We start from the raw sequence: 23552 nt of genomic DNA, 5'->3' as shown, positions 1-23552 counted from the left end.
ACATGAAATATCAAGATCCATATATAGCTGACAATGCTAAAAACTTAAGATGATCCCGAAAATTTGTTTATAATATAAGAAATTTGAAACACCACACTCAATGGAAAATACAATAAGAACTACTTTTATATATAAACAATTAATTGAGTGAGTCTAAAAGAGTAGACACATGTAGTCTAAGTGAACCCAAAATAATACAAAGGCTGTAAATTAAATAAAAAAATAAAAATTTTTAGAGAATTATTTTATTCTTCTAGTGGTACATAATTTAGATTATAATAGTAATATACAACTGTCATATAAGTAAATTAATATTTATTTTATAAACGTATATAAATAAAAAAAATTACTGCGTATCACATAATAAAGCCACCCCACGTAAACACCAATGGGATGGTGGCTTGTTTGTGTTCAAATATAATGTTGTTATATAGTTCAGATCGGTTCTGCGGGATTTTTTGTATACAGGACACTGAAATAGACATAATAATATAATAATAATTGAAATTTGTTAGAAACCACTGAAATTACAAAATAGAGAGAAGGACTCTTCGCAGCAGTTGAATATATTGCAAAAATATGGACCACTGGAAATATTGTATACAAGACCTTGTTAATTGATTCGCTCAATCTGACATGTCTTTTATCCCATCCAGCACCATCCAAAAATAATCCGTAACACATTACTCCTTCCTAAAAAGAAAAGTATATCACGTATCGACACAATATATATTTTAGAATAAATCAACTTACGGGTGGTGATTGATTTATTTCTTCTCTTGAATTTTTTGTTACTTCATTGTGAAGGGTTACTGCGTCCAATGCCCATCCTTTATGTGCCCTCGATACCTCTTGTCTCATTGCGGTCAAAAAACCTAAATTGTAGTACGAATTATATGTACTAAATTAATGTGTAACTAATATATCAAATTACCTTGTGGATTGAAAAATCCGCCTATCCAAAATACACAGGGTCGACCTGTCATGCACCATCTTCTTAACTGTTCGTCTCTGTCCAAAAATTCGGTGTACCAAAATCCCAAAGTGGTGGCCTCCCAAGAACCTTTTTTCCAAAATGTAGGGACTTTGGCATCATAAATATTATCCATCGCGTCACGTAATATCTAAACACAATTTCTAACTTACAATAAACGAAGTTATAGAATACTTACCTCGTTCATTATAATGATGCCGTCTATTGCCAATACCAAGTCAGTTAGTGTAGCCCGCACAACACCTATTACTTTTTGCATGCGGTCGATTTCTTGTTTCAAACAAATATTTAAGGGATTTAGTCTCCCCATTATGTTGAGCCTAAAATTTAACGTGTTAATAATGGTACTGAATTAATTCATTGACATTTTACCTTTCCTTTACTTCGAATGGATCGTAAGCCTTTGGCAATTTTGACTGCATTTCTTTAACCTGCCTTACTACGGCTTCTTCTCTGGTCTCACCGCCAGTAGCAGCTGATTCTTTCGGTTGAATGGCCAACATTTGGTCAAACATTTCAATTGTCATTTTAGTCTGATATCTGCCAGGAATATTACAATTATATTTTAAAAATATGTAGACAACTTAAACTCACGTAATATCAGCGTTAGAATGTAATCCATAAGCCTGAGGGGGATCCACCGGTGGGAAGCTACTAATTTGTTCCAGATAGTCGCTTATTTGTTTGTATTTAAGTATCTTGTATCCTTTGTAAAATAGGAAGTCGTCGTGGAAAACTAAATCTGAAAACCATACTTTGCAGAATGTATTTAGTAGCCTTTTATCAAAATCATCCGTCACTCTTCCTCCATAATGAACTTCTCCAAGCATGTATCTAAAATGAAATGTAACATAATGGGTTTCCTTCTTTTGTAACGTACCTCAAGGTGACCCAGCTGACGCCCCTTTTCGGGTCTAAATCGTCTAAATGATTTTGTAGGAATAGGCAACTAGATAACCAATCAGCAGAATTAAATTCATATGGAATATTCCATCCCAAAGGTCCAAATTTTCTTCGTTCTTGAACAACGGTGTGCATAAAAGAAATTGCGTAAACTATCGGTATATATTGCCAAGCGTCTGAATAGTCTAAATGATCTTGCCCCATAGATGAGTATGTTCTTAGAAGACCAGCTCGAATACCTGGATAAATTATTTAATGAGATACGTGTAAAGTAATTGTTAGTAGGAATTCTTTGATAAACTTAGTCCCAATTTAATCCAATTCAATTTTGTGGAAGATATACCTGATGGCGCTTCATTGGTAAACTTGATGCACAATTGTAACAAACTTATTGGAAATTTATTGTGTACTTCTGTCGTCAACCACAATCTATAATCTGGATGGAACGTAACGTTCCCTTTCTCAAACTCCAATAATTGTGCAAGCACTTCTTCCATGTAGTCGAGCGATAAGTGACAATTCTGAAGTAATGCCCAAAATCCCTAAAATTTCAAGACATGTAGATACCACACACTATTGCTGGTGCTGTTTTTACATCAGTTTGAGCTTGAGCCAGCAATTTTCTCGCATGCACTTCCTGGCCTTGCCCCATAGATATAGATTTTACTTTGGTCTCCAATTTTTTAGCTGTCTGTTCGATGAACGTAGTCGGATCCGAACCCATACTTAAGAAGCACACAATAGGCGTAGATGCGCGTGATTCCGTATACAACACTTCTAAATTTAATATAACTGGTTCAGCAAACCTCTGCCCTAACGAGTTGGCAATATATTTTCTGCTCTGCGTAATCGTGCGGTCAGGACACCAAGCTCGAATCATCAGTAACTTTCTGAACACATCCAAATTTGTGTAGCCATCGGGAATTACCGATTCTTCTGGTGCGTTTTTGTCGAACCAACTCTTCCACAGCCTATCGTTGGCACTTACCTAAAACGCAACTAAAAATCGGGAAGTCGGAGGTGGGAACTACGTTACCTGTTGAACAATAAATTGGAAGTGTCTAAGTTTGGAGAGCTCACACAAATTTAACCAGGTGATATCTGTTATCCATTTGGCCGGTTTTTCTGGACAAGCGTTTATGTCAAGTGCGGCACCACCTTTAATGAAGTTCTGAAATTCATCATGAGTAACATGTCCACGGTCAAGATCAATTCTTAGGCACATCAATAAAACAAACATGTATTTGTGTTTTTCATATAGTCCTCTAGACTTGTATTTGTAAACTTCGTACGTTAGGTACTCAATTATAAAAAGTATTCTCCTAAAAATGCCAAAAAAGAATTTATCTGAAATGTATTATTAGTAATCGTATGGTTTACCTTGAGGTTACGGGACTTTTTTCTGAACGCAGCATTGAAAGATCGAATCTTTCGAGAAACTGGACTAAAGATGTTTGATACATTTCATTTACCAATGCCATACTGCTCACCAAAAAGTACAATACACTACCTCTGGCAGCTATCGATCTAAATTCTTCACGAGCTGCGTTTATTTTAATCTCAGTCTCTTTAGCGATTGTTAATTTTTCTCGAACTTCTGCCGCTGTATTTTTTGTGTTATTTAGCACCTCTATTACTGTATCATCGTCCAATAAAGAACCTTGTACAGTGGTCAACTTGTACAGAAGATTTTCTTCTAATTCCAAAATTTTACGCCTGTTCGCGGTTACATCTCTTATTAAATTGGTTCGCTCAGTTTCTAATTCTTTTTTCTCTGTCAGAATGACTCTACCCAATAGCTGATCTTCCAAACCTTTCATTGTGACTGTGAAATCTATTACAGACGTCTTGGCATATACTTCGGGAGTGTACATGGGATTAGCCAACTTTGTAGTAATGAAGACTTTAAATAATTTATGTAAGTCGACTTCTTTATCGCCCAATTTCACTTTAAAAGTTGTTCCAATTTTAACATGGTTTTTCTCAAGAACGTTGTCCAGTACTGGGTCTAATTCTTCTCCAATGTCTTCGATCAATAGCGGATAGCCCAAACTAATGGCGTCTTCACAATGATTTCTAAATAATTCAGTTAATTTTCTATTTTCATATAAACTGATATTCTCACCTGAAATATTTATGATTTAAAGTAGTAACCAATAAATCATTTTGTTTCTCCTTATTTTTTATCCAGGTTTTTCCTTGACTCTGAGGGTCGATAAGAAGCGGAAATCTTGAGGCTCTAGATACAATAATACCATTCTGGATAGACAATTCGTCAGTGGGTAATCCAAAGAGATTCCATTCACCAATCTTTTAAATCAACGCATTAAATGAGTCCAATTAATTTATTGAAAGACTTACAGTCGCATTGTCCACCAGAGTTTCAATAATATTCAAGCTTAAAGTAACAGGTATCTTCCTTTCAGTTATATTATCCAGCCAAGATTGTTGTAGCAATGTGCGGAATTCTTGGTTGAATGGTCCCGTGTAACCCAAAAATCCTACCAAAAGTACGACGTCTCCTACCAATCTTTCTGTCTCAGCTTTAAATTGCAACAATTGGTCACTCCAACGAGCTCGTTCCCCTGCCAGTCCAGTTATTAGAGCAGTTGCTGCATCTGCTTTATTTTTTACCATCATTGCTGCTTCAAAAACACTCTAAAATAATGACAGTTATTGTTATACTTAACAGATCAGGACAACTACTCACTTGCTTAAACGCATTTGCTTCATCAAATGATTGTTGACATACTCTTACTTCTTCTTCTTTGGCTCTTAATAACTCTAGAGCGTCATACAGTTCACTCTCAGCTTTATTTAATTTAGCCTGTTGAATTGCTAAATTTGCCTAAAAATTTATTAATAAGATTTCGTAAGTAGTAGATGGTTAATTCTAAGGATTTACTTTTAAGGGCAATACTTCTTTATTGACCTCGTAAAACGAAGACATAGCAATTGTCCACGAAATCAAACCTGCTACGTTACCACAAGCAGTCTTGGCGTTTTCATACGTATATAAAGGATAAGTCAAATAAGGTTTCAATAGATCAATCGTTTCTGCATTTATTGTATCTTTAGGGTATTCCTGAAGCTTCTTTAAGAAAGATGAATCGGACATTACCTAGATTTTTTTGTGTTAGAATATTGTTCAAATAAATTTCATTTATCCTTTCACCTTTAAAGATTCAGACCAAGATGATACCAAAAAATTTCTCTCATAATCAGGTTTCACAGGTTCCAGTTTTCTTTTGAAATAAACCAACACAGCATCCATAATGACTGTAATGAGATACGGTGGCTTTCCCAGTTTTCTGACCGTGGCAATATCTGCAGCCTTTATGGTCAATAAAGCAGCTTCAGCTGCATCTAAGGCGGGCTTAGCTGCTTCGAGTTTCCCAGCAGCTTCGGCCTGATCTATGCTTATGAGTGTAACAAGGTTCTCGGCCTTTTCCTTGACCACCAATGCCTCTTCTTTAATGGCGTTGGCCGCTTCTGAAGCTATTTCTACTTCTTTCAGTACCTATAAATATCAGTTAATAATAGGTAGTCAGATTATGTAATTTTTCATTACCTTTTCTGCAGCTTCTGAAGCTACAGCCATTTCTTGCTCCTTTATTGCCAGATCTTGACGCATTTCGTCCACAGTAACTTGAGCCTCTACCAATTTGTTTAGTCCTGTTGCCATTCTAACTGCTAGTACATCAATTTTATCTTTTTGATCAACATACGTTACTTTGTATGTGTTTAAGAAAGAAATAAATGTTTTCGGTGTCACGTAACTTCTTCGTCGAAATCTGGAAAATTATATTTTTCAAAATATAATAGTAATACTTGTTTTATAATAATATACTTGTTATAGTAGCTTTCACAAAACACTGATACGCCATCTTGAATGTCAGCCATAATCATAATGAGTTCTTCCTTAATATCTGGCGTACAAACTATATCAAATTCGCCGAGGAAGTGAAATGATACTTCAACCAAAGCATCTTTCGGCCATTTAGAGAACCAATCGATGGTGCAGCCTGATATGAGACCAGGGAATTTGAGTGCCCTACTTCGGAATTTTTCGCCCACCTACCAAACAAATTCGAATCATCATTACAACAATAATTATAATAATATAAAACGTACCGGTGAAAAGCATAACGCAACATGCAAGTTGGATCGTCCTCTGGTAATAAAGAAGTCATAAAGATTGTCGACCGTAGGTGGACGTTTAGGCTGGACCTTTTTCATGACTGGTATGAGTTCTGATTGGATTTCATCCATTTCATCTTTCGGGAATAAATTGGCAATTTCACCTGAACTGAGAATGTTGTTTAAACTCTCCAGGAATGTTTCTTCCTTAATTTCGTTGTCGGTAAATATGAAAGTGATGCCCTTGCCTTCGAATCCAGCTACGCGGTATAAATATTTCATGTCGTCCATTAAATTACCGATGTTGTACGTTCTGAATGATAATAAAATGAATCTTATAGTTATATGAGAAAACTTGATTACCTGGTAAGCTGGATTTGGAAGCTTTTATAGTTCGCTATAAACGATGAGAGTCTGGTGAGACTTTGTTTTCCTGAACCTCCTACTCCAACAAGAAGTGCGTTTCCTCTGGCACTCCTTATAATTCTCGAGATAATCATTAGATGAATCATCGCATCCATAAAGAACACCATATCCATTCCGCTTCCGTAGACTTGTTCATTATATTGTTCCATAAAACCTAGTACAAAGAGAATAAATAACGGCATAATTTAAGCCAAATATACATCTTACTGAAAAGTTTTTCCTTTAGAAATTCCCAACTAGGAATTTCTTCATATATTTTAGGTGCATCGAAACAAAAATCTTCCGGTTCATCTCCCGTCGCTTCCGGCGCTTCGCGAAGGAAATCTACCCAATAGCTATGTTCGTTACGATAATGTTCGAAGTTTTCTCCCAATTCCTCTTCCGCCAATTGCGTCATTTTAGTGAAAAACCAGTCTTTGTCAACTTTCTTGGTAAACCTGAACCAAAAAATTTTAATACATCATCCATTAATTTTCGTAAATCTACCTGTCTGCAATAACTCGAGTGCATTCGTGTCTCCACAGCTTTAAAAGTGACACTAGATTTTGACACTCTTCTCCAGCTACAGTTAAAATACCTTGCCAAATTCTAGACAGATCTCTCAAATTAAATACATAGTGGAACTTTGCTGGAGTCGGCAGCATTTTCAGTTTAGTGGCTTGCCACAATTTTCGAGTTAACGGCACCAGGTTTCCTATGAACTCGCTTACCACTGGATTGAATCGTTCAACACAGAAATAGCCACAAGCAATCTGACCTGAAATTTGCATTTTAAAGTTATGTATCTTACTAGAGAAACAATCATACTGAAAATTAAATCCATCGACGTATTGCTCGGCAAAGTACAATTGAATATGCAAAATTGTCGCTTGAGACGATGAGGTATGTCATTTCTACCTCCTCCAGGATGGATCATCGCAGCTAAAAACATTATGTCGACCATATACGAGAAATCACCTGGCTTATCTAAACTGTAAAATCCTGTAAACATTCGAATCATTAATATTTCTCGTGATAATTTTTAATATAAATATATACCTCCTGATTCCATACATTGGCGAACGATTTCATTGGTTATTTGATCTCCCCAGTCGTTTATCACGGGCATGTTAATATCATCTATGAATACTGTTAGAGTTTTTCCATGTGGCGGACCATAAGTTGTACCAACTCTCTTATCCACATAAGATTCCAAAATTCTCTATAACCATAATTTTTATGAAAACTATATTTTTGTCATATAAAGATGTAACTACCTGAACCATGTTTGGAGTTGTAGCTGACGAGAAATTGAATGATTTGCTTAATTGATAGTCGGGATCGAACCCTTGCGTGTAACTTTTAATCATTACTGTTTTTGCAGTACCCTGCTCACCTACAACGTTATGTCATTTTAATAATTTCTCTCTTATAGTTGACCAATTTTCCTACCTATTAGCATTACCGCTTTCGACTGCTTCGCAGAATTAGAAATTAGAAACGATGTTCTGACATTATCCACGTTAGGTACTAAAATACTGACGAACTCCAATATTCTATCATTGGGATATATAAATTCTTCAACTCGATTGTTCCAATGTTCCCACTTTCCGTTATCCGGATTGACAACGTATTCGAAGATTGTTTCGTTTTCGCCGCATTTAGGCCAGTCAAGTTTAGACGGATGAGTAACCGCGAATTTTTCTAGTTTAGCACGTTCTTCGAGTTCCAAAAGAGCTCCCAGAGACCACATCACAGAGAAAATAAAATGCCTCTCGAGATGTTTTTCCGTCCAAAACTCTATCGAAAAATTAGATTGTCAGATGTAATTCTAGTAAATACCGATTCATTACTTGGTTCATCTCCAATATCTAAAACGCCTTGCAGAACATCATAACATTGACGGATGTACCAGGCTTCTCTAACGAACATCTTTGCCTTTAATCTGGTAATAACGAATGTATTCAGGTCGTCATAAACCTTATTGAAGAGATTTCTTATAGTTTCCGCTTCGTTAGATTGTCTGGTTAGCAACCAGGCATCTAATATAGGCCTCCAGGGAAGTACCGAAGAACTCATGAAGACCATACCCATTCGGGAAACGGTAGCTGGACTGGCGTTGTCAACATTATCCGGCTCGAAGACCAATTTGCAATTATCTGCCATTACAATTCTGTCGCCGTTTGCCAAAGTTAGTGTTTTGTTATCATCGAGCACGGAGTTAAGGTTCTCGATCCACACAGCATCTACCGGACCATCCAGAACTAACCTACGTTGTAAGAATGACATAATGCCAGTTAAAATACGCTTTATCAAAATGTTTACCAACAAAATTCGCCTTTCTTTATCTTCAAAGTTCTTCTCCAAAGAGTAGAAAATATGCCGTCAGTCCAATCGTTAGTTGCTACATCTAATCTACCGAACATTTGTGGTGCAGTGATCGCCTAAAATTAAGAATTTAATTTAATCACAATTTTTTTAAAATTTAAAATCATACTTTCGGATTCATTCTCATTTCTTTATGGGGCAAACCCATTTCGGATAATGATCTCATCAGACAGATCATGCATTTAGTTTTTCCGGCACCGGTGGGTCCTACAATCAAAATGTCTGAACCGTCCCGAAACAGAAAGGACGTTATTTTTACCCATCACCATGAGTCCGTGGCGTACCAACGAAGTCTCATATAATTGGATCACTTTCAGGTTCCACGATGGATAATTAATAACTCCCATTTCTTTCGTCTGATTTGTGATAGCCTTCTGAAGGTCTTTCCATGAAAAAGTCGTGAGCTTTATACCCGGGAACATGTCTTCGATCAGCGAGAGAAACAAAGGTTCGTCCTCATCAATTAATTTACTTAAATTCATATCTCTAAAACCAAAAGACATTTATATTTGTTTCCGATGATGAAAAAGAGTTACCTAAGCACTCTCATTACTATCGTTTCTTCCGTATCGTGTGGATTGGCCCTCCTCTGAGCACCCAACGTCCTTAATACTGAAAGAATGTTTCTGAGACCGAAGTCGTAGTGGACCTGTTTGGATAGTTGTTCTTCGCACAACTTGTATAACGTGTAAAACTTCCTAGACAAGATGATGTTTTCTTTGAAACCACAAGACGCCAATTTTACTCTTATAATGATCTGTCTGTCGGGTACCATCATGGCGACACTCCTAAACATTATTTTTAAGTTCTCTGGTAATTCCTGCCTTCCGGCATAGCCTGGGTTCATCGTCAAGAATATTCCGAACTCGATGTTCATGGAAACAACATCACCGTCCCTTGAAAATAGTAACGTTTTATAAATGCACGTTAACAAATACTCAAAGCTTACATAAAAATAAAACTTGGTTTTCTTTCCTTCCTGGCAGTTAGTACTATGTAAATTTGTTGTGCGGCCACAGACAATACCGGAAGTTCGATTCTGTTAAATTCGTCGAAGCAGCCCCACGTACCCGACTGAGCCAATCCCTATAAAATAAATTATGATCACCACCGTCAAGTGGTTTCTGAGTGAGAAAAACCTTAAAAATCCTACCCAGTCCTCTGAAATCCATCTGATCGGAACAGTTAAATACGACGACAAATTTTCCTAAAGTCCTTCCCATGTCTTTCGTAGTTTCCGTCTTTCCTGTACCCGCCGGTCCCGCCGGGGCTCCACCCACATTAATCCCTTAAATTCACGTTCAATTAGATTTATTTTTTGAATCATGATCGACTTACAGATAGCTTGAGCTAATGTAATGTAACATCTGTCTGTCAATGGTGTAATGGCAAGTCTTTCTGTGATTCCCAAGTATTCGTTCTGATAAAGAAATATGGCGTCGGTGATTTTTACATCAACATCGTCCGTTTCATCGTAATAGTACAGTCGTGTCTGCTGCTGCCAGTCGAAATCTAAGACGTTCTTTACTTTTAGTTTTACCATGTTATCGAATATGTCTCTGAAATGATCTTTTTGATGTTTGGATTATAATTAATGATTAATTTTACCTCTGGTGCACGTGAATCGTTACCATAGTTTCGAATCTTATTCGCTGCATTTTGGTGAGATCTTTGGAAGTCAGATCAATAAGATCGTTTAGTAAATTGAGGAATCGCTGATTGGTAATTTTCATAATAAATTTATCGGTTTTAGCTTTTTTAATTGCAACTTCAGCTTCTTTAGTCCACAACAGTTGTACACCGACAAGACCAGCCTAAATATATCACAAATGTAAATCAGTTAATGATTTATTAATTTGTACCTGTCCACAATATGCTTGAAAATTTGTAATGAAATCATATTCCGGATCGACCAAAGCCTGTGCCTGCACAGCAATCACATTTTTCACCGTATCTTTTACGGTGTCGAGCAAATTATTTAACCAGAACTCCACTCCTCCGGTACAAGAAACATTTTTGTCGAATTGAATCTTTTCCCCTAAGTCCGAGTTCATGGCGGTAATCTGTTCGGAGTGTTTTTCATCGAAGTCCACCGTGAATACGGCGTCAAACAAACTGGGCAAATGAGGTTGAATAGAAGTTGGATCTGAACTCTGGCCGAGTATCTCCAACAAAACCGGATCTGATATGAAGAAGAATCTCGGAAAGCAAAGTCGTTTCGATTCTAAAAAGATGAATTTGAAGTATTGAATCTATGAATTGATGTATAATTGATATACCCAAATAACCAGTCAAACTCTTCTGGCAAGTCTCTAATTGTTCCAACAAAAAGGGCAATAATTGAACCATAGTTTCGTCACCGGCACAGCATTCGACTGCGTTGGGTATTTCGTGAGCCCTCAGCATAATTCTTATCCATGTTTTGTCGATGTTCTAAATTAAATGAGATGGTAAAACATATTCAAAATGTTGCGTATAATATTTACGCTAAAACGCTTAGCTTCTGCAGGTAGTTGTTTTGCAATATCACCTCCAACAAACACGGCTTCCAAATATACCCACAGGTTCTGTACAATCAACCACTTCTCCAAGATTTCGGATGTGGTAACCAATTTGTGCACCCACAGTTGAATGTCCTTCTTGAATGGTGCATTATATCTAAAAAAACGATTAGGTTGTTATCTCTAATGGGAGGTGACAAAAGAAGTTACCTGTTGCTTAATAAGGCATTCATGATCATCAAGCTGTCTTCCAGAAGCAAAATTATTTCTCCAGTTTCCGCACCTTTGAGCAACAGTTCACCCCTAGTCTTAAATGAAGAAAAAGATAATTCGACGATGGACCAATCGGCAATGACTTGTTTTAATTTAGCTTCAATGTCCTTTTCTTTAACAGCACCAATACAGACGTCTTCTACGTCATCTTTGAAAGTAAGTAAAGGTGCTTCCATCACACTTCTCAGGGTAAACGTGGGTGAGTCTATATCAAAATTGTATCCTGTAATGGCTGATAGTCGTTTCCAATGTCGTTCTTTCATTGCCTGCAAGCATATGTTAATAGAGAGTTTTACCATCATTTAGTCTAATTTATACTTTGTTAGCCATCATTTCCAATAAAGGACAAGTCTCGCTGAAGTCATCTATTTTTTTCTTCAAATCCAAAAATGCAGGCCAATCCTTCATGCCCTTGGGAAGTTTGCGACATCTAAATTAATTTAAAAAAGTTAACCACCAAATCAATAATCAATAAATAAAACCTGTTTTGGAATTCTTGCAATTCCGCAAATATCACCTCCGTGTCGACTTCAGTCCAAAGAATATCGTAGTATCCATCAATACTGTGATTAACAGCTAAGTACAAACTGTAGAGCTTGTTCAACAAGTTGAATTCCTTCTTGCGTTTATGTAAGATCGGATAGTCGTTGACTTCCAGACCGAAAAGTCGTTCACCGCTGCTATACATTTCAAATTTGCGCCACAAATCGTCGAATTTATCTTGGAACACTAACACTCTGTCGCTGGCCTCCCGAGCCGAAAGACCCGGAATCATCGGTCCTCTTTCCTCGAAGTCTATATCGAACTGTTCAACTTCCACCTTGAACAGACGAACTCCTTCGGTCAGTTCTTCAAGAAGCGGGCCTTGCACGTTGCAGATGTTTTCTTGCACCACTTTCGACTGAAAATGTCAACGAATAAAAAGTGAATAGGTGGTAAAAGAGGGTCTTACGTGATTTATCATGTTTTCGAAGTTGTATCTGAGTCCCTCGACTCTTTCGATGTCCTCTTTGGACACGTCTATTTTGAATTTAGCAAATATGGCGTACGCTTCTTCCATTATTTCCAGATCCATGTCCATTTCGATGAAATTGTCCCTGATTCTTTCGAGGCATTGCATTCCAACCCTGACAAAAATACGATAGTCACTTGCTCGCAGCCATAAACGTGTTCAATTTACCTGCAGTCCTCCAAATCTTTAATGGGTTTGTTTAGGATCTTTTCTTGTGCTTTTATAAAGTCCACCATCGCGTTTAATTTCGCCTTGTAGATGATGCCCAGCTGTTTGCCTAAAATATGCTTCCAGGCATCCGATTCGACTATCAATGCCAATTTGTACTTTTCTAAAATATCATTGTATGTACAAATAATTTATGTAAAGGTTTTAATTTAAGTATTACCCATGTTCACTTCGATGGCTCCCAAATTGTGTTTTTCAGGCAATTGTTTGATATCCTCCGCTCTAATATCGAAGGACAAAAACTTTTCGCTTATTTCAACAATAAGTGGGTTAGTTTCGCAGAAGTGTTTGACCTGATCTTCACGATCTTCCGCCCACAAGTAACTGAACTTGAGATATTCCTTTAAAAATTGACAAGCGGGGATAAATAAATTAATAACAAATATTATTAACTAACTCCTAGGAGAAGCTGAACGTCCGGACGCAGCATGTACAACACTCCTTGTAATCCCATAACGATTCGTACGATTTCTTTGTGTTCGGCGACGATTTTATAATAATTCAATTCGTATATTTTAATTTCGTTAATGTCGTCCTCTGAAATCATTCATGTTTTAAACGTCAAAATTTTATTCTCATTATAAACTTACCGTCCATATCTTGACCCCAAAATGCTATGTACTTGTTAGTGTCCAAAACCGAATTTAAAACTTGCAGGAAGTTGTTTTGTATGTCTTCCAGCGTTGGATTTATGACAGCATTCGGAATCATCAGTTCCATGTAAGTTTTCATCAATGGTGTCGTATGATCACCGGATTCTTGTCTCCTACAACGTAAACATTATTTTTGGTATCAGAGTTGAACAGTTTAATAATAAATTACGTAGATGTTCTGCTGCGAATCAAGTCTAGTGATAATTTGGTGGCTTTTATTAACGAATCCACTAGTTTCATGTTGAAGTATCCGAACATTTCGATGCAATCGTTGTGTATCGTTGTCAAATCCATTTGAACGTTTCGGTCGATTTCTTTGAAAGCTGAAAAAATCACTCTCACGTGCTATTTGTAAACTTCAGAAATTTTGTCGAAATCATACCTGCATCGCCTGATACTATGAACTTCGAACCCGAACTGACAGGTTTTAGAGCTGCTTCTTTGTCCAGCCAATTGTATTTGTTCTGTTGAAATTCGGGTACGTCCAGGACATCCATAAATTTATTTATCAGAGCAATCACAGCTCCTTGAACCGTCGATGATTTTAATTGTAAATCTTTGGCTGAAAGAGAAATAACAGAACCATAAATTGATTGCAGTTCTACTAGCACATTAACTTACCGACGTTCAATTTATGTTCCAGATTCATTTCGACGAATTCTTGAGGAGACACAGCTTCATCTGGCACGTAAGCCAAACAGGTTTGTCCTATTTTGTCCAGTACTTCTTCAATTCTGGCTTCTTTTATGTCTTTAACCTGAAAGAATTTGACTGAGTGTGTCGTTTTCAATTGCTCAAGTTTGATACCTCTTTAACAAATAACTCTATATAGTCCAGAATTTCGATGGCCCTTTCGCAAAAATGCGGTATGTTCAAAGATGTCCAGGTAATGGCAGAAAAGCCAGGCATGAACACATCTTCGAGTTTGATCAGTAAACATTTCATCATAGGCAGAAATAATGTAGGTATGCTCATTCTTAACTTGTCATTTCTGCTCACCAACTCTTTTACCACTTCTCTGGCATTTAAGATTTTGTCTTTAGAAAACACCATCACTTGTCCGACATCGGGGACATCTAAATAGTTAAATGGAATGACATGTTTTATACGAAGGTAGTTCATCACTTACTCAATCCTAATTTGTACATGTATTCAGCTTCTCGGATTACTTCTATGATGTAGGGGTGGAAATTAACCACGTATCTTCTGGTTTTTGGATGTCTGATCAAAATCGGAGCACTCAGACAATTTCTCACCTAAGGTTTTTTATATAAAAAAAAAATCGTTATCGAACGGATCGGGTACTTACTTGAGCAGCATATTTGTACCAACCCAGATGATAAACGTTTTCGTAATGAACGAATACCATAGCAAGAGCATTGTAAAGCTGAATGGACTGTTGAATTTTTCTTTGTTTCATAATCTAAAATCACAACATTGATTAATTTGCTTTATAAATAAATTTCGTACTTTAGGTTTCGTTAAAAAGACATTCATCGGATCTTCTATCCTTCTATAGTACTGTCTGATCCACATAATTCGACCGGAAACCGGAGGCATGATCTTAGGCAAAATGGGATTCTGACGTTCTTCGTTATATTTGTCCCTCACTATACCCAATTCATCTGCAAACATTTCGAAGGCTTCCAAGTAACGTTCTTCCAAATGAAGACATTCGAGGCCCAGTTTGTCAAACCTTAATGAAATGTTTTTAGATAACGTAAAAAGTTAGAACACACGCACCTTTTTAACAATCTCAGAACGTTGTCTACATCCGGGTTGTTCCCTAATAATGTTCCGACGAATTCCTCCAATTCCCATTCTGTATCTACCACGTTCTGCTGAAACTCTTGAAAGTCTCTGTCGAAGTAGTGTAAACGATGATTCAACGCGTCGTACTTCTGTACGGAAATGTTTCTGTGGAACTCTATGAATTTATTGGCGTAATCGTCGATTCCTTCGATGGTACTGCTTTGTAATATGGAATATTTTACCGACGTATCCAGTACGTAAATGATCTAAACAACAAGAGCTATTACTCTTTAAAAATAATTAGTTAAATGGAAAAAATACGTTTTCCAATCGTTTTTTAAACGTTTCCAGTTTTCCGAATATATACATTTCTGAGCAAGAGATCGGAGGCTCGCCAGCCGCCTGCATTTGTTTCAGTGTGCGCTTGAAGCACTGGAAATATTTCAAATAGAGGTCCAGACAAATCTACAAAATAATCAACAGTCACAATCAGTACTTCAAGATTTTTAATGGCACCTTCATCTTGTCGATCACTTCCACTTTAGGTTGATTCCAGACGGTCCTGCTTGCGTTGCAATTGATGTAGCTTCTGCACCGGATGATCAGCTGATTGGAGATCTTCACCAATATCGCGGTGATGTTGGCGGTGTTATTGTAATATCTCGACGTGGTATAAGTCATACGCAATGCGTGCAATAACGGCGGTATCATGGGACTCATGTACGGTACGTCGACGCGGTACAAGAAGTGCCAAAACTTTTCTAGCGCGTACAAGTACTTTAAATTGTCAGCTGCTTCGTTTTTCGTATTATACACTTCTCCTAGCTGTTTGTGCCATTGTCTCAAGATGTTTTTGTCACGTTTCTCGGTGAGGTACGCGATGTAGTTTATAGCAACTTCCGTCTCAACGAATTCCGCTATGCTGGTGAAACGAGCCAGTTGTCGTCTCCAGTACTCTATTTCTACCGTGGGTCCGACAAACTCGTCTTCCCTTCTCAGTTGATGGTACTGAACCAACGACTGGAGACAGACAATTACGAAATAAGAAAGACAATATCTAATATAAACATACCTTTTCGATAGTTTTGTTCCAAAGTCGAACCGCATGTTCGACGTTGTGTTTCAACTCAATGTTCATCCAAGCTGCATCTCTTTTTTCCGCAGTACATATGTAATCATTATATAATTTTTCGTCGTAATCGAAACTCGTTACTCCAGACAAATCTACCTTCGTTTCTGAAAAGATATATATTATACCATCAAGTAATGCTATCGAATTATTCATTAAGGGTTTTCTAATCGATGGCTGACATGGTATTTGAAACTGTCCAATAACCACTAATTGAATACACACAACTACTGAATTAATTGCTTCAAATGTTTCTATTGTATTTGTGTAGTAAATTTTGATTTTTTGGTGATATCATGTTTAAATAAAAAAAATATACTTAATAGAAATATATTATAAATTTATAAATTCAATTAAGTAAAATAGTTAATTAATTTATATTCATAATAAATTTTTAATCAGTACGTCAGTACTTGGTCGGTCCCTCTTCCACTCTCAGGTAGTTTGAGGTTGGATATTTGATAATTACTCACTTTGAAGAAAATTGACAAAAGACGAAAATTCGCCTTCGAAATTCTGCTTTTGACTCAAACCGCAGCTCGTCTTTAACAAATCGCCCCATTCTTTGTATATATTCATTGTGGGTGAGATAAGATCATGTAAAATATCGAAAACCAACGCAGCCGTGATTTCTGTGCCGTTATGCATATCAAATTGCACAAGACATAAATCCTGAAAAAAACATTTAGGTCAAAATCCTACGAGGAAACGAATAATAATAATTACGTCGTTTATATTCTTCATTTCCAGAGCACCCTTCTTACATTTGAACACGGCAACCGCCTTCCCAGTTAAAGGTAATTTAGTACCCTCGGTAACGGTTATTCGTTTGATCACGGCCGGTTGAACCGGAACATATCTTCCGCTGTCTGGGAGCCAAAATTTTTCAGTTAAGAATCGGGTAATTGTTTTCCGTATTACCGAATTCCAGGGGCGGTCCGTCCTGCCAGTAAAACAAAGCGGCTTCCGCGTTACCTTCGACGAAGGCGGTCAACGTTTGTATATAGGCGATATCATCACCGACTCCGTCCACCACTTCGTTCGTATCCAAGTTCCAGTACATCGCGACCATGTCGCAAATGTGTCTATGTGCCGGCTGAATCTCTTGCATCCTGGTGTATCTGGCTTCTTTCGCTTTCAACTACAACACAAATTAGATACACGACTACATATTAAACAGATTCCCTCGTCGTACCATTTTTTCTTTTTGATTTTCCTGTGTAATTGTCGATACGCTCTTTTTCTTCGAGGCTTGTGAAGTGTTTCTTTTGGTGTTCGCTACACGGGCTATTTCGGCGGCAACGTCCATCAGAATTTTTAAATCCGAATTAACAATGGACACCTCCACCGAGGCGATTTCTCTGGCGGTGCGTTCATCTTCGTCATCACTTTCTGGAGGTGGGGAATTCATTTTATTCGCTTTGTGTATCTTTTTAAAAAATATAAAAATTGGTGACAAGATTGAAGTATAAATTATGTATAAAATCAGTTTTTTACGTTTGTCAATATATTTGTCAATATATTTATTATATAATAAACGTAATTCATGGCAACGATTGTCTAAGAATAAGAAATAATTTATTCCATAATTCTCAAATACTTCGGATACTCAGGATTCAGTAAATCGTATATTTATTATACTAAATACCGGGAAAAATAATTTAAGACTCATATATTATATTTTAATATTTTTGTTTTAAAATGTACATTATTAACATTATTTAAAAACTTTTTATGCTTTTTCCCACTATGCTATTTTTTCCTACATTGTATATAAAACTTTTTTGAGAAAATAGTACTATAATTCGTACAAATTTGCAACTTCAAAAATGAACTTAAAACGACAGAAACGACACTTCGCATTTGCAATACACTTGGAGAAGAGTCACAGGTTTGTGGTTTTGTCAGTTTAAAAGGGATAACGAATGCATTGAAGATGAACAACGTAATGAACATCCTAAAACCATTCATTAGAGACTCAAGGAAAGTTTCAAATATTGCTTCATGTGTACGTAATAAACTAATTCTGAAAGTGTGATCAAAAATGAGTTTAATTTTTCTTACAGTCTCAAGAATGCAGAATCTATGAAAGATTTTAGTTCGCTTTCAAAAAATATATAAAAAAATTCTAATTTGTAGGCATATACAATACACATAGAAAATACAGATAACACTAAATTGTTGGTTCAACAAAAGAATTAAATAGCAGATTTTGTCATTTAATTTAAGGTATTGCGTTTGTTAGTCTGATTTTTAAAAGCAGCCTCTAGGGCATGTTACACTATAGTCCAGTAGTTGGCTAACCATCGACAGTTCCAATTTCCCTGACATTTTCTTTCCATCTTTGAAATATTTTAGTGGAACCTCTCACCGTGCTCGTCACTTACAGCACCATAAGTTTTCTAAAAGTAATGAGGATCCAGGACATGAATATTTAATGACATATCACACCTTAGATTTTAGTAACCAGATCTTAATAATTGTCTGCTTCTTGCTTTCCCAAAAAAATTGTTTCGACCCTTTTAAAGAACTGAAGGCAAAGAATGGAGTAACACAACTTTATGTCTTACTTTTAATAGTTAAATTTTTTCACACCTTAAAGGTAGCTAGTTAATTATCATTATTAATATGAATATATTAAAACTGAGCCACCTGAGACCTTTTCAAGACAAATTGTTAATATTATAATAAAATAAATAAGTTATTTTGGTCTTGGAATCATTTTTAGTATTTCCCAATGTTACCTTAATATACAACGAATGTATAATGTGTTTCTAAAATAGGTGGTCAAAATTTGGGCGTAAATATGACATCTCATTGAACAGAAGATTGATTGATGATTTTTGGTATATGCATGGTCTTCGAAAATTTTCCAAATCAATGGTTTGGTCATGGCAATGAGGCTCCTATTAATTGGCCTCCGAGGTCATCAGTCATCCAATAGACTTTACAGTGAGGGACCGAATAAAAGATAGGGTTATTTTCTACTAGTCAATAAAATAGAAGAATGAATTACATAAAAAAAATTGAAAATATATTTAGTGAAATTAATAACGAGCAAGAACTGAATCGAATAGAATAAATTCATGTGTTAATGCAAATGGAGGACTTTTTGAAATGTTAATGAAAATATGAGGTTAATAAAAAGATAGAAAAATGTTGTTTTTTTCATTCTTTAATTATCAAAATTAATCAAAAATAACCATTTCTATTTGATTTTGTATTGCACGAAAATATCTTTCTTCAAACATAAAACATTAAATAGCGGGTATGATAATCAAATGTAATCAAGAGTACCTTTTCTTTTAATTGTACAAAGTATATAGCTATATAGCTTAATAGTTTTGAAAAATATTCTGTGGCGTAGAAATGTATTCGACCAAAGGTTCAGGAAATATGAGAAAAAGAAAATGAAAATTGAAATTGCACAGTAATTAATATTAAATATCAACAAATTTAATGTTATGAACATAAATAAAAAAAATTGAAATATGTATTTTTTAATAAATGAATTATTGTAGTTGGTTTCTTGGACAAACTGCGATTTTGGTATTTTACGCATTTGATAGTTTTTAAGTCATAAGTATAACGATATAGTTTTTAGGAAAATTGCCTCCAAATACAATGAAAGATAATGGCGACAATATTTTCGAACTTTTCATGTTTTTTTTTTATATTTTAACTAAACATTTTTATTGCGCAATTTTAATTTAAATATTCTTCTTAAAATTTTTAGAAACAAAAATAGGAACTTTTCATGACTTCAGATACTTTCACTGCAAGCTGAAAGATTGTCTACATATTCTGAAGCACCCGGTATATTTTATAATTCAAAACGATTCTCTGAGAGACTCTCCCGCCTACAAACTACCAACTTTCAAGTTGGTAGTCTGCGCTCCCTTTCCACTCTCGGCTAACTTCGTTTTATGTATTGTTGTGTATTTTGACGGTGTTTTTGCTTATTTTCTATTTTAGCACACTTAATATCTATTTAATTGTATACGAAGAATTATGTGGGAAGTGCCTTGCATTGTTTAAGCGATACAAACCAATTAATATTGAAAATGGAGGACAAAACGAGCGTAAGCGTTTTAACACTATTTTTTAAGGTTATGTTTTACCGCTATTAATTTATAGATTCCACCGCCGATCCTGGTTGATCCAGAAACAATACAGAATCCAAACATGTCTGGACCACCACCTATAGATCCTGCATTGCTCCAAGGACCACCTCCAACAGAGGGTATGATGGCACCACCAGGATTTGGACCACCAGGTACTCAAGGGTGGGCCAATGATGATTTCGGAGGAAATCAGGTTGTTATGCAGCCACCGCCCGTTAATGAGAAGCAGCTACCTTCATTGCTGTCGCTGAAGGTGGATCCTCCAGAGCAGTTGGTCGAGGGAAATTCTGAGGTTGTCTTGCCACAAGTTCTTGAGGATGTTTTAGCTTTAAAAAATCAGAGAGCACTGGAGCTGGGTACTGAAGAAGTTCCTGATGGTGATAGTGAAGTGGTTAGCGATAATAATAAAGAAAGGGAACCACTGTGGGAAAAAGATGACAATGTAAGTTAATTGTAATTTCTTTGGGTGCTAGTTATTCAGTGGAAGTGGTTTTAGGAGTTGGTACCTGATGTTGAAAACAATAAGGGAAAGGAAAAAGAAAAAGATGCAATTAAAATTAGTAAAAATAAGAAGAAGAAGAAGAGAAAGAAGAACAAGAAGAAGCAGATCAATGAAGAGAAGTCAGAAGAAAAATTGAAAGAAAATGTTGAAACTCAACCATCTGAACCAGATGTTGAAATTGAGTAAGTCATAAAGTTGTTACTTAATGACGATTTTTAAACAAACAGTTTTATTTTAGATATGTACAAGAATCAATATCATTGCATGAATTGGCTCCACAGTACAGACAATTTTATTCAATATTTGAATCGTTTAAAATATCTGATCAGAAATCTGATTTGCCTCCACCAATGCTAGCCACTCCAACAGCTCTTTCTACTAAAGTAATTAACAGTGCTCTTGGTGATGAGTTCCAAGAAGAGAATGAGGAAGGTGATGAGGTTAGTTATAAGAAAATACTTTTTAAAATATGTTCTAATACTTAACTTATTTTGTAGAAAAAAATTGATGATAAATCAAAAATGTCTAAAAGAAAATTAAAGAAACTTACTAGACTCAGTGTAGCAGAATTAAAACAACTGGTCAATAGGCCAGATGTGGTAGAGATGCATGATGTTACTGCTAGAGATCCAAAATTGTTGGTACAATTGAAGGCTCATAGAAATACTGTCCAAGTTCCAAGACATTGGTGTTTTAAAAGAAAATATCTTCAAGGAAAGCGTGGTATTGAAAAACCTCCATTTAATCTTCCAGATTTTATTAAAAAGACTGGAATCATGGAAATGAGAGCTTCTCTGCAAGATAAGGATGAATCCAAAACTTTAAAAGCTAAAATGAGAGAAAGAGCAAGGCCAAAACTTGGGAAAATTGATATTGATTACCAAAAACTACATGATGCATTCTTTAAGTAAGTATTATAGACTTAATTTATTCAACTATAAGTTTAAGACACTGTAAAATCTACTTGAAACTTTTAGATGGCAGACAAAGCCTAAAATGACAATTCATGGGGATCTGTATTATGAAGGTAAGGAATTCGAAACGCGACTGAAGGAGAAGAAGCCTGGAGACCTCTCTGAAGAGCTAAGAACAGCATTGGGTATGCCTGTTGGAGCCAATGCCCACAAGGTATTTAATATCTTAAACGCTTCTTAAAGAGGAATAGAATGCTTTATGTGGTGTTTCAGGTGCCTCCACCATGGCTGATTGCTATGCAACGTTATGGGCCACCACCCAGTTATCCAAACCTGAAAGTACCGGGCCTAAACGCCCCCATACCCGAAGGTTGCTCGTTCGGTTATCACGCCGGCGGTTGGGGTAAACCGCCCGTGGACGAAAACGGCAAACCGTTGTATGGCGATGTATTTGGGACAAATGTGGCCAACATTGATGACATTGGAGAAGATCCTAACGTGGATAGGTCGCTATGGGGCGAACTCGAATCGGAATCCGAAGAGGAAAGCGAAGAGGAGGAGGAAGAGGAAGCAGGCGGTGAGGAAGGTATCGCTGGTATGCCAGACGAATCTGGATTGGTGACGCCGGCTGAAGGTATGAATCCTAATTTTGTATTGGTTAGCATGAACTAAAGGCCTTGATCTTACAGGACTCGTGACACCTTCTGGTTTGACTAGTATACCAGCAGGTATGGAAACACCAGAAGCAATAGAACTGCGGAAGCGTAAGATCGAAAATGAAATGGAGGGCGGGGAAACACCTGTACTTTATCATATTATTCCCGAACGACGAAACGAACGCATAGGGCAGTCGATGATGGGTAGCAGCCACGTGTACGATATGACGACAGTAGCAAATCCTCCACCATCAGTATCTAGACGAGCTCATGACAGAGAAGGTCAGTTAATTATATAATTTTATGGGATAAATTATACAGATTTGTCCTTAGGTATGGTTGAACTGGCATTGGATCCATCCGAGCTGGACATGGATAGTGATGCCATGGCAGTGAGGTATGAGCAACAGATGAGAGAAAATCAGTCACAACTTCAAAAAGAAGATCTTAGTGATATGTTAGCTGAACATGTTGCTAAGCAAAAGGTAAATATTAGAAAATTTGTTAAAAACTGTACATAAATCAATTAATCCTTATTTCAGAGCAAACGTAAGAGGGCACAACAAGATACCAAACAACAGAAGAAATATAAAGAATTTAAATTTTAGATGTAATTATTTCATAAGTGGTTAACGTAAGAAAATATTAATTTGATAATAAATGTTTCGTGAGTTCTCATTGTTGTTTTACTTATTTTTAAACTTACCAACATAAAAGTGAAGTATTTTATAAAAAAGGGAGGATTTTTACATGATAAACAGTTGATTTACACACTTCTCACAATAATTCAAAACTAGAGTGATGATAATTCAACATTGTATTAGTTTAACTTGATCAAAACACCCTTACTTAAAACTTAGTACAATAATTATGTCAAAATTAAATAAATATCGGAGTTTTTCTAAATTAAAAATTTAACAATTATTTGTAATATAAAAATAGTCAACCCATGGTTTTATAAAAAATTCTCTATTCTTT

General features: G+C 36.2%; 2 protein-coding genes across 2 annotated transcripts; one reads left to right on the top strand and one right to left on the bottom strand.

Moving 5' to 3' along the window:
- Nucleotides 1-298: 298 nt before the first annotated feature.
- LOC109608471 (dynein axonemal heavy chain 8) lies at nt 299-17867 on the bottom strand. The gene is made up of 62 exons (XM_049970485.1): nt 17574-17867; nt 17300-17519; nt 17105-17247; nt 16852-17050; nt 16322-16485; nt 15766-16269; nt 15571-15714; nt 15241-15515; nt 14968-15193; nt 14807-14920; nt 14627-14753; nt 14305-14573; nt 14119-14254; nt 13880-14059; nt 13667-13820; nt 13435-13607; nt 13242-13381; nt 13005-13185; nt 12785-12947; nt 12557-12731; nt 12087-12505; nt 11923-12034; nt 11542-11870; nt 11317-11488; nt 11110-11263; nt 10693-11054; nt 10439-10644; nt 10169-10389; nt 9970-10118; nt 9780-9916; nt 9367-9726; nt 9090-9316; nt 8940-9037; nt 8768-8886; nt 8296-8711; nt 7895-8242; nt 7720-7838; nt 7502-7664; nt 7271-7444; nt 6950-7220; nt 6671-6900; nt 6401-6617; nt 6032-6350; nt 5748-5974; nt 5469-5691; nt 5073-5417; nt 4803-5018; nt 4608-4745; nt 4259-4555; nt 4023-4207; nt 3278-3973; nt 2934-3219; nt 2493-2885; nt 2241-2439; nt 1875-2136; nt 1589-1828; nt 1367-1534; nt 1173-1314; nt 935-1124; nt 754-875; nt 532-693; nt 299-472 (listed from the first exon to the last, which is right to left on the bottom strand). Exons 1-62 carry the CDS (start codon nt 17787-17789, stop codon nt 347-349), a joined length of 13842 nt encoding a protein of 4613 aa, XP_049826442.1. The 5' UTR covers nt 17790-17867; the 3' UTR covers nt 299-346.
- A 2432-nt stretch (nt 17868-20299) lies between these two features.
- Nucleotides 20300-23250, top strand: LOC109608502 (splicing factor 3B subunit 2). Its single transcript, XM_020024940.2, has 10 exons — nt 20300-20460; nt 20516-20944; nt 20999-21186; nt 21243-21444; nt 21502-21911; nt 21982-22132; nt 22192-22552; nt 22608-22856; nt 22908-23059; nt 23117-23250. Exons 1-10 carry the CDS (start codon nt 20443-20445, stop codon nt 23180-23182), a joined length of 2226 nt encoding a protein of 741 aa, XP_019880499.1. The 5' UTR covers nt 20300-20442; the 3' UTR covers nt 23183-23250.
- The last annotated feature ends 302 nt before the right edge of the window (nt 23251-23552 follow it).

The sequence above is a fragment of the Aethina tumida genome, chromosome 1 (genome assembly GCF_024364675.1).
Source record: "Aethina tumida isolate Nest 87 chromosome 1, icAetTumi1.1, whole genome shotgun sequence".
NCBI lineage: Eukaryota > Metazoa > Arthropoda > Insecta > Coleoptera > Nitidulidae > Aethina > Aethina tumida.
This window is presented reverse-complemented; position numbering and strand designations above follow the sequence as displayed.

Excerpts from the sequence above, each read along its gene's own strand:
- LOC109608502 (XM_020024940.2), top strand. Across the intron at positions 22,553-22,607 it reads ATTGGTGACGCCGGCTGAAG|GACTCGTGACACCTTCTGGT; the intron begins GTATGAATCCTA and ends TTGATCTTACAG. Across the intron at positions 22,857-22,907 it reads ACGAGCTCATGACAGAGAAG|GTATGGTTGAACTGGCATTG; the intron begins GTCAGTTAATTA and ends ATTTGTCCTTAG.
- LOC109608471 (XM_049970485.1), bottom strand. The coding sequence starts at position 17,789 with ATGAATTCCCCACCTCCAGAAAGTGATGACGAAGATGAACGCACCGCC. Across the intron at positions 11,489-11,541 it reads AATGCCTTATTAAGCAACAG|ATATAATGCACCATTCAAGA; the intron begins GTAACTTCTTTT and ends TCGTTTTTTTAG. Across the intron at positions 473-531 it reads AGAGTCCTTCTCTCTATTTT|TGTCCTGTATACAAAAAATC; the intron begins GTAATTTCAGTG and ends TGTCTATTTCAG.